Genomic DNA, 17,500 nt, shown 5'->3' with positions numbered 1-17,500 from the left:
TCGCCGCACGCCACTGCAGGAACGAAAAACACACCACCACGCGCCTCGGTTTCCGCGGCAACACACATTCTGACTGGCAGACGCCACAAAAGGCGACAAGGTTTTTCCAGAATTCTTTGGTTGCGGTGTCAGCTCCGAGGCGCTGCTGGGTTTATGTGTGTGGTGTGAATTTGGCATTGGGTGAGGAGCCCTGCTGGGGCCAAGGTGCACGTGTGTGGTCTCACAGCGCAGCGGGACATGTCTCTGTGCTTTGTGGCCTAGCTATGAGCCCAAAACCACAGCCAAACTATACAAAATGGCACATAGACTATTTTTGTCTAAATTGTCCTTTCTCCCACAGAAGGGAATATAGTAAGGCTTCATTCATTTCTCATGCTTTATCTGTGTACAGAATTTGAACTGAACAAGTATGAATGTAAGTTTCTTAGTGTGTCTAGAGAATTGTGCAATCCTCTTCAGTCTCCTTTTGACTTTTTCTCCTGTGCTTTTCCTTTCTCCATAAGTTTCTATTTGACCGTCCAGACTGCACAACAAAAGGACAATGAGGAAGCCTTTCACAAGCCCACACAGGAAGATATTACTCATTGCTGCTGAAAGCATCTGAATGCTCTTGCTTTGCACCATTTTCTGTCTGTTGATATGTTTTTTCATTTCCCACAGCCACCTCAGCTCCTTACCTGGAGGACAAGGTAGAGATGGGGGAGGGATGGTTGCCCTCGGAGACGCCGTTGTCAGGGGAGCTGTGGTCGCTGTCTCCATTATTGCTCCAGGTGTGTTCCGCCAGGCCGGCTTCCTCCTTGAACTCCTGACCAGTCATGATGCGCTCAATCTCCTCGTGCGAGATCTATGACAAGGGGAGGAAGAGGAGGATGAGGATGAGGAGGCAGAGGTTAATCTGGCTGTATTTCCCTCATCACTTACGCAGACACACATTGCACATGACTATTCAACACAAAAAACCCAATTAAGCCAGCTGCTTTTCTCCATGTTAAACACAATCGGCCTGGGAGGGCAAAACCTACTTTTTTTACTGAGCACTGGCTATTCTAGCCTCGCTTTTTTTTTACAGAGCACTGGTTATTCTATCAGCTGTGGCGAGTTGTTTACTGCCATTATTCCGTCTGAATTTAATGTTGAACAGGGGGGTCCTGGATGAGGTAGGGCATTTTGGCTACTCAGGGGGGTCCTGGATGAGGTAGGGCATTTTGGCTAATGTTGAACAGGGGGGTCCTAGATGAGGTAGGGCATTTTGGCTACTCAGGGGGGTCCTGGATGAGGTAGGGCATTTTGGCTACTCAGGGGGGTCCTGGATGAGGTAGGGCATTTTGGCTAATGTTGAACAGGGGGGTCCTAGATGAGGTAGGGCATTTTGGCTAATGTTGAACAGGGGGGTCCTGGATGAGGTAGGGCATTTTGGCTACTCAGGGGGGTCCTGGATGAGGTAGGGCATTTTGGCTACTCAGGGGGGTCCTGGATGAGGTAGGGCATTTTGGCTACTCAGGGGGGTTCTGGATGAGGTAGGGCATTTTGGCTGCCTCCCCCTCATGGGGTTTTGGTTCATTGTACCACGTGGTGGCATGGAGCATATTTCACAAGAAATCGATAGCTGGCAGACAATCAATACACAGCCACAAGTATTTGTAGGGATGTTAAGAGTGGAGAGGAGAGGAGAGGAGTCTCATTAGAAATAAGCAGGAGAATAAATAAAACCATTAATAAAGAGGATACTAAAGGAAGAGAGAGGAGAGAGAGAGAGAGAGAGAGAGAGAGAGAGAGAGGAGAGGGGGGAGAATGAGAGTGTGTGTATGAGAGTGAGAGTGTGTGGGCAAGCGGTAGGGCTTGTGTGTGGGGAGGGGGGGGGGGGGGAGTGCACGGGGCGTTGAACCCTGCCCTGCCGCCTCTACCGCACACGCTTTCGCTTGCTTCCCTCTGTTCTATTCTCTGCGCTGAAAGGCGTCTGATTACTTTCTCAATGCGCAGGCAGGCAGAATGGAGATTAAGACTAATGAGTTAACTCGGGCCGCGGATAATAAGGAACAGGCAAGGGCCAGCGTCTTTGTCTCCGAGTGCTCCGCTTTTTATTTTCTTTTTTTTTTAAGCAACGATGCAAGGACACGGTTTGAGCGAGGCGAAGCAAAGCAAAGCGGCGCGAGGCCCATCTGAATGCTTCGGCTTGTTTGGCAAAGCTTTATGTGGGGAATGTTATCTAAAAAGCCATTCTGTGAACATTTTTTAAACGGGGGGGGGGGGGGGGGGGGGGGGGGGGGGCATAATGTGTGGTATCGTGAGCACTGTGGAATGATGTCAGGCAGTTTTAAGAAAACGAGACTGGCGCATCTCATTGCCGCCATCGACGGGGAGAGTGAGGTCAGAGCAGTGGGGAGAGGTAAATAAAAGTGTTACACTTGTTGAAATCATACATAACTTGGCCATTAATGGATAACATTGTGCAGATGACTGACAACAAAGCCACTGAGAATGCTGCAAGCATGTTGGAGGCTTGGACGAGCAGGCAAGAGGCGGGTGGGGTGGGAGGGGGGGGCTGCGAAAGCAAAGCACTGTGCTGCCTGGTTTTTCCCTCTATCAAAGGCCTCCGCATTGATCTGATCAATCAACGTGGCCTTCATCGCTGTCTCTGAAGGCCACACAAGCTCCGTCGAAAAAATACAAATCGAAACACACACACACACACACTTTATTACTTTCTTTTTCTCTCTCTCTTTTTGTCTCGGCGCTCGCTGCCGTCAGACACCACTCGTGGCCAGAAGAAGACCGAGCGGAGAGACAAGAAGAGCGCTGTAGAGCTCGGCACAAAACCCTCATACAGCCCAGACACTTCAAATCCATTTCCCAAAGAATGTGTGACGTGCTCTTTTAGAAGACATGTTTGTCCATCTCTGCGCTTGCACTTTGTCGAGCTGCCTGAAAGGAGGTTAGGGAGGGGGGTGGGGGAGGGGAGCGGGAGGGATACTTAATTGGAGGTGAAGTGAATTGACGGAGGGGTAAGGCGAGGAGGGAGGAGGGGGCTGGAGATATGGTGGGTGGGAGCAGAGCTTACCTGTACTGGCCCAATGCTTTTGTTTCTTCCACCTGGCATCCCATCTTCCCTGATAGCTGGAAGTGGTAAAGAAGGGAAAGCAAACAGAATGCATGGAGAACAGGAGTAGAGTGAAGGATGAACAGAAGGAGAGGGAGAGAGAGAGACAGGTATCGTTATGAATCAGATCAAAATATGATATATGATCAGTTCATACAACATACAAAGCATCAAATAAAAGGAGTTTCACTCAGGAAATTGAGGTGAGTATGGAATGACCCTCTTTTTCGACCCAATTTCAAAAACATATTGTTAACAATTCTTCAGCGTAATATTCATAACCCTTCCAGATCCACAACCTCCATCATTGCTGCTTAGATCATGAGGAGAAAAAAGCTCTTGCAGAAACTATTGATGGAGCCCACATCATCAGTATAGGCACAGCTCCCTCTAGTGTTGTAAACTGACTATGCAGATGACCACACATACAAACTTGCATTACATTGAATGGACCTACATAATATGTGGATTCTAATACTGAAATCCTCCAAGTAACTGTTTATTAACATATAGGGCACACCTTTAATTTTCAATTTGACATCATAACATCTATGGGACTTGTGTAGAAATCTCGAGGCCTTGACTGAGTCTCAAACTGCAAACTTCCATCAGTACACTGCTAGTATGCATCGAGCTCTTACTTACGTTGTCCCCACTTTTCGATGGTTAGTATTGTCCCAATATCTGTACTATATACTATACTATATGTACTATATAACCCTGTGTCAGTTTGATGTATGACAGATGTACGTAATGCAGCTATATGTCAGCAGGGTGAGCCAGAGAGCAACATAATCAGATCCAGACACTGCACCCAATCCACTATCAGGACATCAGACATCTACCTACACTTTCATTTTGCCATTTTATAAATATGTATTTATAAATATGTCTTTATTACACCATTTAATAAAGACTTCAGAGGTATCAGCAGTTTTTGCGAAAAGGTCATGGTGCTGCAACTCTGGCCAGATTGGGTCAAATCTAGCCTCTAGCATCTAGTTTTATTTTCTTAAGATAGAACACCTCAAAAATGGGAGGGAATAAGGTGTGAGTGTTGTTTAATATTAATAATTATCTTTGGAATATGTATATCCTATTTGCATTCTCTCACACTTCCTGGGAAACTACCGTTAGTCACTGGTTGAATATCAAATTAATACATGGTGACCAGTCCTTTTGGTTGGTGGTGATTTATTTGAGTCACTGAAACTGCATATTGTAGATGTGTTGACTGAATGTGGTTGTGGATTATAACATGGGGAGTAATCTGATCAAATAACAGAGGTGAGAAAATGGGGCATTACATTTCTTCAATCCCTGCTCTGGCCTCTGGGGGGAGCCGTAGGCCATGTGAATTGAATGAAAAATCAGGGCAGAAATTCCTACAAACGCACACGTTTGCATATCTGTGTGTGTATGCATACATGTGTGTTTGTGTCTATATGTGTGTGTGTGTGGAGAGAGAGTGTGTGTGTGTCCTACGGGAATGCCTGTCCTCTCAAGGGGCAATGCTGCAGTGGTTTAAACTGCCTCAACAGAGAACAGCACTGGCAGTTTGTTTACTAGTTCAACAACAACCACAAAAGGGGAACTTCCCACGGGCTTGGAATCTCTCAGCCACACGCACCCCTGGCATGCCTGCACTACATCCAACCCCCTTCCTTTCCTTGAAAGGAAGCACGAGAGTGAGAGAGAGAGAGAGACAGGTAGCTCTCGATGTACCACTGGTCTAAGTACACCATGGCCGTTGTCTTTTAATTGTAGCGTTCACACCTTAAGTGGATTAAGTTTGTTGCCTCGCCTCTGGAGACGACTGGGATGGGTACCTGCTGTTAGTGCATGTGAGTGAGTTTGTGTTCATATCTGATATGGGACGCATGCACGCTCAGATGTTGTGTCCTGATTTGATAGGGGTGGGGGTGGCACACTCTTCCTTTACTCTGCAGGCATAGATGCCTGATCACTATCGAAAACTTTACATATCACACATCTCTCTCTCTCCCTGCATCTGCCTCTTTCCTCTACCTCTTTCTCTTTTCTCTATGCTACCCCTTTTTAGTTCCATGTAGAGCAACTCATGAGCAAAATTGAACCGCATCTTTTAAATATATGAAGCTGCTGGGCCATTTCTTTACATTTCATTTTCATTTAATCAGGCCTGAGGGAGCGTGTTGTTGGTGGGGCCAGACGCTGAGATGGAGGGTGAAATTCTGATTACAGAGAGCGGCGTGTCGGATCGGCGCCTCTCCGCAGCCGAGACGCACCTGTCGGCGCTGATGAGGTGCGTCAACCGGCGGACCGTCAGTGCCCACAGTGGGCCTGGAGATGACAGGCCAGAACATGCGGAGTGAGGCTTGAAATCGCTGCGGAGGTGGACAGATGGAAGACTGTGTGGAGCTCAGGCTGATCTGTGCAGTCACATGGAGGGGAATCTTGCCACCCGAGAAAAAGGAGGGGCTTTGCTTATCGGATTGATCTATGCAATGTTTTTATTTTATCAATGTTTGATCAAACATTTCATGCGAGGAATCAGATGTTATCTAAGTTACTATAAAGGTGGGATGCAAAATTTATCAGTACACGTGTGTGTGTGTGTGTGTGTGTGTCTGTGTGTGTGTGTGTGTAAGATAGAGGACAGGAAAGGATCACAAGCAGTGTCCCTTTCAATGAGCCTCTGTGACAGACAGCGGAACTGATGTCAACCTGAGTTTCAGAAAACGAGAAAGACCATGTGATTTGAGTGTGTCTGTGTGTGTGTGTGTATATATATATGTGTGTGTGTGTGTGTGTGTGTGTGTGGCGTCAGGGGTCTAGTATCATCCAATCATGTAGATTAAATGTGACTGACTGCCACCCACAACCAAGCCCTCTCAGGTGTGTGTAGTTTAGATTTATCCAGGCCAACACCTGTCAGGCTGCATCATAATCCTCTTCCGAATTAAGACCCACACATACACACACACCTGGAGGATCTGCCCGTAGATGGGCCCATCAGGTAAAGAATAATGCCTTATTTGAGGATTTGGCGTGATGCCTGTGACATCTGTCCTCCTCTGGACGAACCTGTGATGTAATCTGTGCTGCGTGCTGATAGCCTACATGTGTCCTGCTGTGTGCTGCCGCAGGCTTCTCAACGCTTCCTGTAGTCCCACAGCACGACTCTAATCTGACATGCTTTCAGCAGAAAGTAGATGACCCCTTTTTTACTCTTTTTTTTTCATATCATCTACACCTCCCATACCTTCTATGTCAAAACATTTTTGACAAACTGTGACTTACTTGACTAACAAACGATGGCTTTAGAAAATGGCTTTAGCTCCATGATTGTACACTGGATGATTTTAGGCCACGCTTTAAAAGAATGACTTCCGAACGCCTTTCCTGAACTTTTGACCCGGTGGGATGGGCGCTGGGATCTGTGCCTTACCTTTGCGGTTCATGCCCATCTGCAGGCACTTGAGCAGGCGGCAGTACTGGCAGCGGTTGCGCTGCTTGCGCGACATCTCGCAGTTCTTGTCGCGGCTGCAGCGGTACACGCGCTTGTTGCAGATGCTGCGCTTGAAGAAGCCCTTGCAGCCCTCGCAGGAGATGATGCCATAGTGCAGGCCGGTGGCGCGGTCGCCGCAGATGAGGCAGGAGCGCTGGTCAGCCTGATCATCTGAGGGAGACCAAAAGAGAGGAGGAAGAGCAGAGGGTACAGAAAGAGAGAGAGAGAGAGAGGAGGATAGAGAGAGAAGAAAGAAATCAAGACAAATGAGAAAAGATACAGAGGCATTTAGTACACGATAACACCATTGAGTGCCATGTATACCCACATATAGCCATCAGGCATCACAGTGAGCACCAAAATGAGTCACCCCAGTCTAACCCAGAGCAGTCGCATTGCTGGGGCTGCATTCCCCCTCCTCTCTGCTCTGCTGCCCTGCCTCCATTTTGTGCCGACGCTGGCCGAGTCGCTCTGGGCGAGGGGGGGGGGGGGCTGTCACATTGGATCGGGGGCGAGCGGGGAGATGGCGGGCACAGCGCGGCGACAGAATCAGGCTGAGCGGCACGCTGCCTGGCATCTCGCGCTCGCCCCTGGACACGGGCGCCGGGGAGAGTGAGGCGTGAAGGGGGGCGCATGGGGCCCAGGGCCAGAGGGGAGAGCAAGAGGAGAGGAGAGGAGAGGAGAGGAGAGGAGAGCTGCAGCAACCTCCATGCCACCACACACACACACACGAACCCTAATGTGTGTATTTGCCATGATCGTTTACGTGCAAGTGTGAATCTGCAAGAATTCAGCTGTCAACTGCTGTTTTTTTCCCTTCTTCTTTTTGCTCGTTCCACATTTCATGTGGCTGCTCACAACACTGCGAGCATTTTCACATGAGCAGCCACGTTGGCACGTTGCACATTTCCCTCCAGGTTACTGCCCGCAAGACCCCCAGGGGTGGCACCTAGAAATGCCACGACACAAGCAGCAGCTCATGCCCTTCAGGTGAAGGAGAGAGGGGGGCAAATCATGCTGTGGAAGGGTCTCTCTCCATGTGTGTGTGTGTGTGTGTGTGTGTGTGTGTGTGTGCACCATCAGCTCCATGTGATGGCTGCAGGTGCTACAGGGCTGGTCCCAATGTTCAGGCCTTGCTTTAATTAAGGGCATTTTAAAGCACACTTGAGTGGTCAGGGCACCATAGCCACTAGGTAGCAGGTAGAGGCTTGGCTACTTAGCACAGAGTGGAAGTAGGAGAATAGAGAAGACACTCTGAAGGCATGGGCTGGGGTGGTGGTGATGCTGCTATATACACATATGCATGGGCTGGGGTGGTGGTATACTATATGCATGGGCTGGGGTGGTGGTTATGGTACTGTATACACACATATGCAGCGACTCTAGCTACATGAGCAAAGATGCAAAGCACTTGATTGTGATAACATCCAGCTGGTGTTAACTGGCTCAATCAGGGCAAAGGTCACTCAAATAAAACACTGTAAATGTACTTCTAAACGTGGAAAGGAACAGCATGCTTGAGGTTTCATCATGAATAAACACACAACCATACCTGTCTATGCTGCCTGCCAAGAGAAGCTAACTTGCTCCAACCTACTTTTAAAGTTTGACAATTCGCTCAGAAGCTGCTACAGCCAAGCAGAACGGGCCGCACGTCAGCCAGACCCCTGCCAAGCGCTCGGATTGGCATCCGTGGTCGCACAGCGAGCATTTGGCAGCTCCAGATCCGTGCCAACATGGGTCCTGTAACCAGGACAAGATGGCTGCCGAGAGCCTTGTTCCACTCCTGCTGTTAAAGCACCTCTCCATCCACTCCATTTCCCCCCATCAGTCTTGGATAATCTGGTGATGTAGGACACTGGTGTGTGCATGTGCAGTTTGTGGATAACTATTCCCCTCACTGAAGTAGATGGGCTACCTGTGGTACTAAGTCAGTGCAGGAGATTATTTTATCAGTCTAGCACATTCTGGCACACATTAAATTATATTTGACTTCATTAACTTGATATTTTCACAGGTCCTTTAAAGGGTGGGATTTGGTAGTCAAAAATAAATAAGAAATAAAGTCAAATGTAGACCTGTGTGTCTGTATGTACAGTGGGTTGCAAAAGTATTCAACACCCTTGAAATGTATTACCATATTACATTTTAAAAAAGGTACTTCAACCCCCTCTGCTTAGGTAGCGGAGGTAAAACTCCTTTGGTTTAGCTGCAGGGACCTTCTCCATTGTAGCACAGACGTGTAATGATATTTTGAGCCTTGTCAGGGGCTTAAAGTGGTGATTTACTTTGATGTAGCAAGACTGCCCTCAAGGCCAGGCTATATGCTATTTTGTTGTACTTGTATATTCAGTATTTGTTATTTATTTATTTATTTTTATTTTAACACGCAGGCAACTTATTTAGCCTTCAGAAATGTGCTAAAGAATACATGTTCACAATGAAAATACTCAATACTGACTGGGGAATAAGCGTAGATACCTTTTCTAAACAAGAAAACGGTTTGCAGGGGTTGGATACTTTTGCAAGCAACAGTATCCAAAACAGTATACTTCAGCATTTCTAGCCTATTTTTTTATTTTGGGGGGGGGGGGGGGGGGGTGGATTGGAAGCCGGGTCCCTATGGGCACTTGGGGTACGGACCATGGAGCCTCTCCCCCAGCTCTCTGTGGGCACTTGGGGTACGGACCATGGAGCCTCTCCCCCAGCTCTCTGTGAGGCTACTTGGGGTACGGACCATGGAGCCTCTTCCCCAGATCTCTGTGAGGCTACATTTTTTAGACTACGCTGCATATCACATTTTCAATATGCACAGCAGTGCTTTAGGAATTTATTCAGCACACAATGAAAACAAACTGTTTTTGTTGATGACATGCTTATTGAACGCAATTATATTTGCCTCTTTTACCATTCTGTAATTTCAGTTGTTTCCATTGATCTTGACTGAAAATCCACTCATAGGTTTAGATGCACCCTGTGAGCAGAGCTGTAGACTTGGGTGATGCAAATAAATGAATGAACGGTTGCTGAAGAGGATGAATACCATGCATACCAATTACTGCAGTCTTCAAAGGAACTATATTTAGAGCACATGTATGACAATTCCTCTGATGCCAATTGTGTGTGTGTGTGTGTGTGTGTGTGTGTGTGTGTGTGTGTGTGTGTGTGTGTGGTTCCCATCTTAATCACCCTCCACACTGGTCCACACTCTTTGGGGAGATGAAGCGGCTCAAAGCGTTGGAAATAGGAGTAGTGTGAATTCTTAAATGACATAATCCCCCCCAACCTTCCTCTGGCGTCTAAATCCTCCAGGCAGGAGTGGGGGAATTAAGCCCGGGCCTTGCGCCTCTGTTCTCAGACAGAATTAGAAAAATCTCCCATCCACCCACATGAGCACCAGCATCATCATTATCACAACCATCATCATCATCATCTTCGTCATGTAGTTTCTCACCCCTGCAACATTTTGACCCTTTCCCTATATTCCGTGAGGGAGAAGGAGGGAGGATGGGAGGAAGGGAGGGAGGAAGGGACGGAGAGAGAGAGAAGCAGGGAGAGCAGGAGAGAGAGAGAGAGCACAGTTGGAGAGGAATGAAAGGGATGAGGGGGATGGTGCTAAACTCTCTGATGATTCAGACAGCACTATTTGTTCCGTGTTTCCGCCTTGCAGGTCAGTGAGCAGCTAAATGGGCCAGAGGATGGACTTGGTCTCTACAGACCAAGCTAAGCCCAGCTCAGCTCATCACCCCGGACGTATGTGTGTGTGTGTGTGTGTGGGGGGGGGGGGTTGTAGGGGTAGGGTGTGTGTACGCACATGTGCATGTATGTAGGTGTGTGTGTGTGTGCGCGCGTGCATGTGTGTAGTTGTGTGTATGTGTAGTTGTGCGTATAGTTGTGTGTGTGTGTGTGTGTGCGTGTGTGTGTGTGTGCGCATGTGTGTAGTTGTGCGTATGTGCAGTTGTGTGTGTGTGTGTGTGTGTGTGTGTGTGTGTGTGCGCATGTGTGTAGTTGTGCGTATGTGCAGTTGTGTGTGTGTGTGTGTGTGTGTGTGCATGTGTGTAGTTGTGCGTATGTGCAGTTGTGTGTGTGTGTGTGTGCATGTGTGTAGTTGTGCGTATGTGCAGTTGTGTGTGTGTATGTGTGTGTGTGTGTGTGTGTGTAGTTGTGCGTATGTGCAGTTGTGTGTGTGTGCTTAGAGGGTGTGGGGATAGAGATGAAGCTGGGAGTTCCGTTCTGATGTTCACAACACTACTGGGATCCCACTGCAGTCCAACCTAAGCACCATAATGCTGGGGAGGGTCAAGGAGTTCTCCACTTCCTGCCTACACCAATATGGACGACTAACATTCAGCTTACCAACACAGAAACATCCATGTGTATTCTTCTGTTCAATGGTAGCTAAAAGGTGCCCTTAATAATGATCGATCTACATTGAAATTTTTCTTTCAGACATTCCTATGACCTTGGTGGTGAAAAAACGGATTGAAAAAAAAGTGTTTAAGTGTGCTCCAAAACACCATATAATAGTTTAACAGAAGGTGGAACAGCCACATTCTACAGTGTCGAGCTGAAACTCAATATTAAGAGAAAACGTCCCCATGTATAATGTGCTGCACGTGGATCTTACCACTGGTCGGTCTTTGTGTTGGTGTTTGGGGTGAACTCAACCGTGCCTGGAAATGGAAATGTGGTGTTATGTCACTTCCTGGATGCCATGACATTTCAGCCCACAATTGCACCACAGTTCCAAAGGTAAAGGCAGCACAAATGAGCTCATCAGGGCAGTTGAACCTTAACTTCAACATGGCCGGAAATGTACATTAAGCCGGACCAATCCTTGAAGATTTAGATACCGCTGAGCTGTGAATAAAATAAAAAAAAAAGACTTGCCTCGGTGGACATGGCTCATCCTTGAGCCGCTTTCCTCTGGCCATTGAAGAAGAAAAAAAAACCTTGGAGGTAAATTAAAACACTTGAGGTGGCCAAGAGGGAGGGAATAATGGTGCTAAAATGTAGGCCAGGTCGTGTGTCAAGGTTACCCTCACACTCCTCCATTGTCCCAAATCAGCGTCTAATCACCTCACTCCATTTCCCTGAAAAAAGGAGGGGTGAGACCTCCATGAAGAGCGAGTGAACAGGATGGTGAGAGCGGAGGGGTGACGTGCCGGCTCTGAAAGAGAACTGGAGAGGAGGGACTGGGCGATGCATTGTGCTCCAGCACAAAAACACATCATCATGAGGATTGCAGACTGGGCACTGGTAGAAGTAAGACCCTGCCAAAGATCCGCTGGGGAGAACAGGGAAAAACCCACAGCTTTTCACATGCAGATGGACCACAGCAGCTCCAGGTTTAATTCTACGTGAGGTGTGTGAGGGCAGGAAGGGGGAGGTCAAATAGGCACTGTGGTCACTGACCTTTACTGATACCTTCAGGGGAGATTAACAAACCAATATCTATCAATGACCGGGGAGAGGAGGTAGCAACAACAGCTGAAATTTCACTAACACACACTAACACTTCACCATGAGGCTACCAGACTATTACTCACATATAAGACACTCATGCCAAATGTTTTCCTAGTTACTCTGCAACAAGCTACGAGCCTTTGGAAGAAAATAAATGTTTGAAAGCTATTGTGTATTAGCAACAGGTTTTTCAAACATGCACCAACAGTCAAGCGAAACCAGTGACCTGCGATCACACATCAAACATTTACGGCAAATACCAAAAGGCTCATTCAGCTCTGTAGCTGCACTCTGAAATATCTCTCTGTGTTCATTAAGCTTTTGGAGGTAAAGAATTCATTTTTCAACACTATCACTTGCTTGCAGCACACATGCCCATTGATGCGATTCCAATAGCAAATACCTAAATAGCTTTTCCTCTCTCCTGCCTGTGTGTGTAGGTTAGCAGGCAGGATTTCAATGGCTCTGAACAATGGATCCGCCAGCGCCCGTGCTTGCAAGGCAGCCGCACCGTTTTGATGACATGACTGACTCCATTGACTTGTTTTTTTGTTTAGTAAATCCCGCCGGCCTCCCCCCCACATCCGAAAAGTAGCGAGCCCCCAGGGCTTCCCCGTGTCCATCGCTTCCGTCCAGCGGGACACCTCCTCCACTCCCAGCCCCGGGGTGCAAATGGTTAACTATTAACAAAGACCGATTTTGAATGTTTTCCTACTAATTAAAATGTTAATTATTATGTTGTATAATTGACCAACTCATAAAGGTAAGGTAAGTGAGTTACAAAAGAGCTTTGCAAAATACATGTAATACTGGTGTAATAATAGTAGTGTTATCAAACTACTGCACTGGTAAAAGCTTATTTAAAACTCAAATGAACTTGAAATATACATTTACAGCAAATAAATACATTTAACAAAATGTAAAATTCTGCAGAGCTCTGTGTCTACCACCCTTTCCCTCTCATTCGTAGTCTAACAAATGGCCACCATGTTACCTTTCTGTGATGAATGTTTCACACTGACCACAAATCAGTGAGCCCATTCCTGCTCCCCCGGCCTCAGCCACACCACACCACACCACACCACACCACAACATTACCATATCTAGTTTGGTGTGCTTTCAGGGCATCACATTGCACGCACGCTCCCATCTAACAAATTACACACAACCAACTGTGACGTCAGAACGTCCACATGGGAACATATCATTACACTGCACTCTGTGAGTGGTTTTGGGCCTTGTGTAAGGCTTGTGTGTGTAGAGGGAGAGAGGAGGTGGAGAGAGAGAGAGAGAGAGAGAGAGAAAGAAAGAGAGAGAGAGAGAGAGAGAGAGAGAGAGAGAGAGAGAGAGAGAGAGAGAGAGAGAGAGAGAGAAAGAGAGAGAGAGAACAGGGTCATGGTAAGGTCTTGTGACAGCTGTGTTAAATCACTGAGCTGTGGTCCAGTGTGCGAGGAGCCACAATGCCCCGGCCAGCACTCAACCTCATCTTGAACTCCAGGGGCGTTTTACAGCCTCTGCCCGGAGCCCCCTCCCCCTGAGCCCATTAAAAGGGCCACATTGTGTTCCGCCGGGGTCAGCCTGGGTGCCATACCAAACTTTAAAGCAATCAGGAAATGCAACTCAGGCATTTTAAAAGTGGCTCAATGAAGGGGTTCCGCATTTGGTGCGGCATGCCGCTTTTGCTGACCTGGGAACGGCTGTTAAGGGGACAGATTCGCCAATAGTACACCACCGCTCAGGAGAATCAATAAATCAAAGTTTATCCAGTTTAGTGCGGACCAATCACACTTTTACATGAGCCCAGCCCGGGAACAAAGTGGCAGCTCGATAACATGCATTTGACAAATTGACCAAAAAAAAAGATATCATGAGATTTTAACAGACACAATTATACAGATATAAAGGGCTAAAACTACATCATCTTAAATTAAATTTAATCGCTCTGACTTTACACTAAAATGTCATGGCAGATGTAGGCTACAACCATGACATTCTTTTACCCTCTGCACTAATTTAAATGTCACACATAGAGAGTCAATGATGCAAAGCTGAGAGTCTCACTCAAACGCGTGCCAAGACCTTTCCATCCCTCTACCAGAGGGCAATCTGCTCAGTCTCCCTCAATGAATCAGATAAAAAGCACATCACACAACCCTGCCACACTCCTACAAGAGTCAAAACTGTAAGGCTCTAGAGTTCGCTACACGCACCCTCCTGAAGGTCAGAATAGTTGGACGTCAATCCGCTCGCTTTCATCTCCAACGTATAAGCTGGGTCTTCCTCGGGAGCGGCCGCGGCTCTCCTCTTAATCCCTTAGCTGGTGATCTCCGAAGGCCCTCGCCCAGAGATGCCACACAAAGGGACCTCATTCCCTCCCCGTCTCTGCGAGCGCTGTATTGGATTATAGGGCTCAGTGCATCGACTGGCCCCTGCCGTAAGCCGTATCTTATTAAGACATTAGCGCCCGTGTCATTAGCTTCAACTGATTATGCCCAAGCTCCAAACGGCTCCAAACGTGTTAATGATGCAGAGGCCAGAGATGCGCTGTGGCAGATTAGCACTTTAGAGACGTATAGCGCACAACACAATCTGTGCGTTTAGGACTGCTATCATCCCTGAGTAATAAGTATGTTAAAAGTATTCTCATGGGTACAAACCAATGTTGCAATGTTGAACAGAGGCTTTTCTTTCTGCTTTTGAGCATTTGTAAAGAATTAAAAAACAATATTTATTTATTTGGATTCTATTCCGATCTCAGGGAAGGTGCAATCTATGCATTATCAGGCTGTACTGAGTTTGCACTGTGTACTGGAAGGCAGGATGCCCCATTTAATGATGTTTTCTACCGCACGCTCATCCAAACTGCATTTTGACCCCCCTGGCAACCTCTGCCCTGAACCTGCGGCCACATGATCAATGCTAACTGACTAAGGAGGGGGCAAAGTGGGCATCACCAAAAACTAACCAAACATGACTGGGAGATCCATTGATCCCTGGGTCTTGCAACCACTTATGGCAAAGCAGATTCTACACTTTGCATTCCAACCCCGGAATTCCCACTGAGGGTTCTCTCTCTCTCTGGCATGAGTGTGTGTCCTTGAAGATGCAGCAGAGACAGCGAGGCATTATTTCCTGGCATTCCTGATCCTGACATTCCCAGGGCTTCTCCGCAGGGGAGATAAAGAGCCAGGAGGTTCAAAGTGACTGACACGTCTTCATTTAGTCCATCAGCAAGGGCTCATTTTCAAACGAGGTCTCACGTCTCCAGCTCATTAGGAACAACAGAATACAACCACTCAAGCTAAATGTACTAGCAAAAGGTCGATGATTACTCAATGGCAAAGTAGCACTATACTGAAGTATCCCAAACTAAAGCACATGCCGTACTGCAGTATTATCCAGTGGTATCAGTGGTTACATAATATCTGTACAGACAAAATGTTTAATTGTCCAAATGACAAGCTTTCATAAGTTGGCAGCCAGAAAACAAGCCAGTTAATGTGGCCCAGGCCAGTCCCTTTGTTTTAGTGTGATGATGACAGATGCTGGTGAAGGTGGTGGTGTGTTTGTGAGGGGGGGAGGGTGTGAGAACAGAGGGGGAGGGGTGGGGCTGCACTGAAGCTCTTCTCTCTTTCTTTCTTTCTTTCTCTCTCTCTCATAAAATAAAGCCTCTCTCTGATTCAGAAGTGCGGGCCAGAGGAGAAGTGATGGAGCTGCCAGTAGCTCGGCTACAGGAGGGGAAACTATAGATAGATAGCAGCGGTGGCCAGATGAAAGCAGCCTCACTTATCAAAGCACTTTAATATGTGATGAATTACAGTGAAACTGCGCTTCCCGTTTCTTTTCATGGATATTGATCTTCACACAGCCTCAAGCTCACACACAAAAGTACATCTCTAGCTACCTTCCCCCTACACACACACACACACACACACAGGAGAGAGGATTAAAATGAAAGGCTTACATTGAATTAACCCTTTATCAGCTGAGACAAAGGCCCTCATGTTGGCTGCTGCTGCAAAAGGTTATCAGGCAGCTGTGGAGCACACATGACCCAGAATGAGAACAGGGGGGGGGGGGGGGGGGGTGGAGCTGGAGGTGGAGGAGCGGCTAAGCCAAGCAGCGGTCAAGATAAGTCAGCCAAGTCGATGGTCTAGCAGCAGCTTTTTCCAACAAGAAGAATGATCTTTGCCCATTCACTGGACCCCTGGATCAGATTGTTAGAGGAAGATGTAATAGATGGTGATCAGATTTGTAAGTCCTGCTACAGTTGGAATGGGGGATGAGGCAAGCTCCCCTCCCCTCCACTCCTCCCTCCCTCCCTCATTTGCACCTTTGCAGAGCAGGATTTCAAAACTAACACTGGGCCGCATGCATAAGAAAGGCAGCTGAGGTGCTGACCAGAGAGGAGTGCGGAGGAGGGGGTGTGAGGCCGGCGGGGGCTGGCTGATTGAAAGGCGACTCAACACTGTCTTGCTAAACGGCTGCTTCACAGCACAGCGGCAGGCCCTCTTTGAGAGATGAGCACACATGGTTTTCCATTTACATAAAAACTAACAGAGCACAGCCAAACTATGCAGCAACTCCATGAGTCAGTCAAAAGAATGTCGACCTCGAAACTGGGGGAATGCAAAACCCCCAAATATTTCCCCAACAAAAGATTGAGTATCAATACAGGACAACTTTAGAGGAGTAACCAGATTCCCAACACTCTAACCCCCCTTTTTTACGCAAGACAGGAAATAGTGAGGACCAGTCATGCATATTGGGCAATCCCTTCATTCAAGTTGTTCTAGTGACGCCTGGTCTGGTATGTTCGTGTGGGTTTGTTTAGATGAGTAGATGAGAAGGGGAGACTTTCTAGGCCAAACCCCAACACAGTGCAAAACAAAGCCCTCAGCAGCGCCCATAACAACAGGAAGCAGAACAACCCAAACCAGCCCGAACCACACACACAAAAACAACCACAGAAATGACAGAGGGACCGTCCAGGGCTGACCACAGCGTAGACTGGGCTGGGGTTCCGTTCTTACAGGGGAATGGTGGGATTCTGGGACGGGGCCGAGAGGAGCCAAGTGGTGTGGGTGTGCGTGTGGGTTTGGGTCTGACCTCGGCCTCGGCTGGCTCTGGCTGCAGATGAGTTGGGAGGGAGAGGCTGCCCGGAGAGGGGTCCCCGGCGTGGAGATTTGGCCCAGCTGTGGGTCTCAATAAGCCCCGGGGGATTTTACAGTGCTCGGCAGGAGCACCCCGACCCCCACGGCAGCACATAAACACTGCTGCCAGCAGACAAAAACCTTTTCCAGATGGGCCCCAGCAGACACAGGCCGCAAATAAACCTCCATGTTTCCCACTCGTTTTTACCCCCTCTCTCTTCCTCTCTCTATCTCTCTCTCTCTCTATCTATCTCTCTATCTATCTATCTATCTCTCTCTCTATCTATCTCTCAC

At 47.7% G+C, this 17,500-nt stretch overlaps 1 protein-coding gene across 1 annotated transcript in view; it reads right to left on the bottom strand.

Moving 5' to 3' along the window:
* nr6a1b (nuclear receptor subfamily 6, group A, member 1b) overlaps positions 1-17,500 on the bottom strand; it is a 93,288-nt gene that overhangs the window by 5,255 nt on the left and 70,533 nt on the right. The window contains exons 5-7 of the mRNA XM_076284954.1: positions 6,528-6,758; positions 3,059-3,114; positions 678-844 (exon numbers count right to left, since the gene is read on the bottom strand). Coding sequence (XP_076141069.1) covers positions 678-844; positions 3,059-3,114; positions 6,528-6,758 — 454 coding nt within the window. The remainder of the gene's footprint in view (positions 1-677; positions 845-3,058; positions 3,115-6,527; positions 6,759-17,500) is intronic.

Source organism: Alosa pseudoharengus, unplaced genomic scaffold (genome assembly GCF_046254945.1).
Source record: "Alosa pseudoharengus isolate Yale_2024_CS ecotype anadromous, Long Island Sound unplaced genomic scaffold, YU_APseudo_1.1 YU_APseudo_1.1_scf_14, whole genome shotgun sequence".
In the NCBI taxonomy this organism is placed as follows: Eukaryota; Metazoa; Chordata; class Actinopteri; order Clupeiformes; family Clupeidae; genus Alosa; species Alosa pseudoharengus.
Note: the sequence above shows the minus strand (reverse complement) of the source record. Positions and strands in the feature narration are given on the sequence as shown.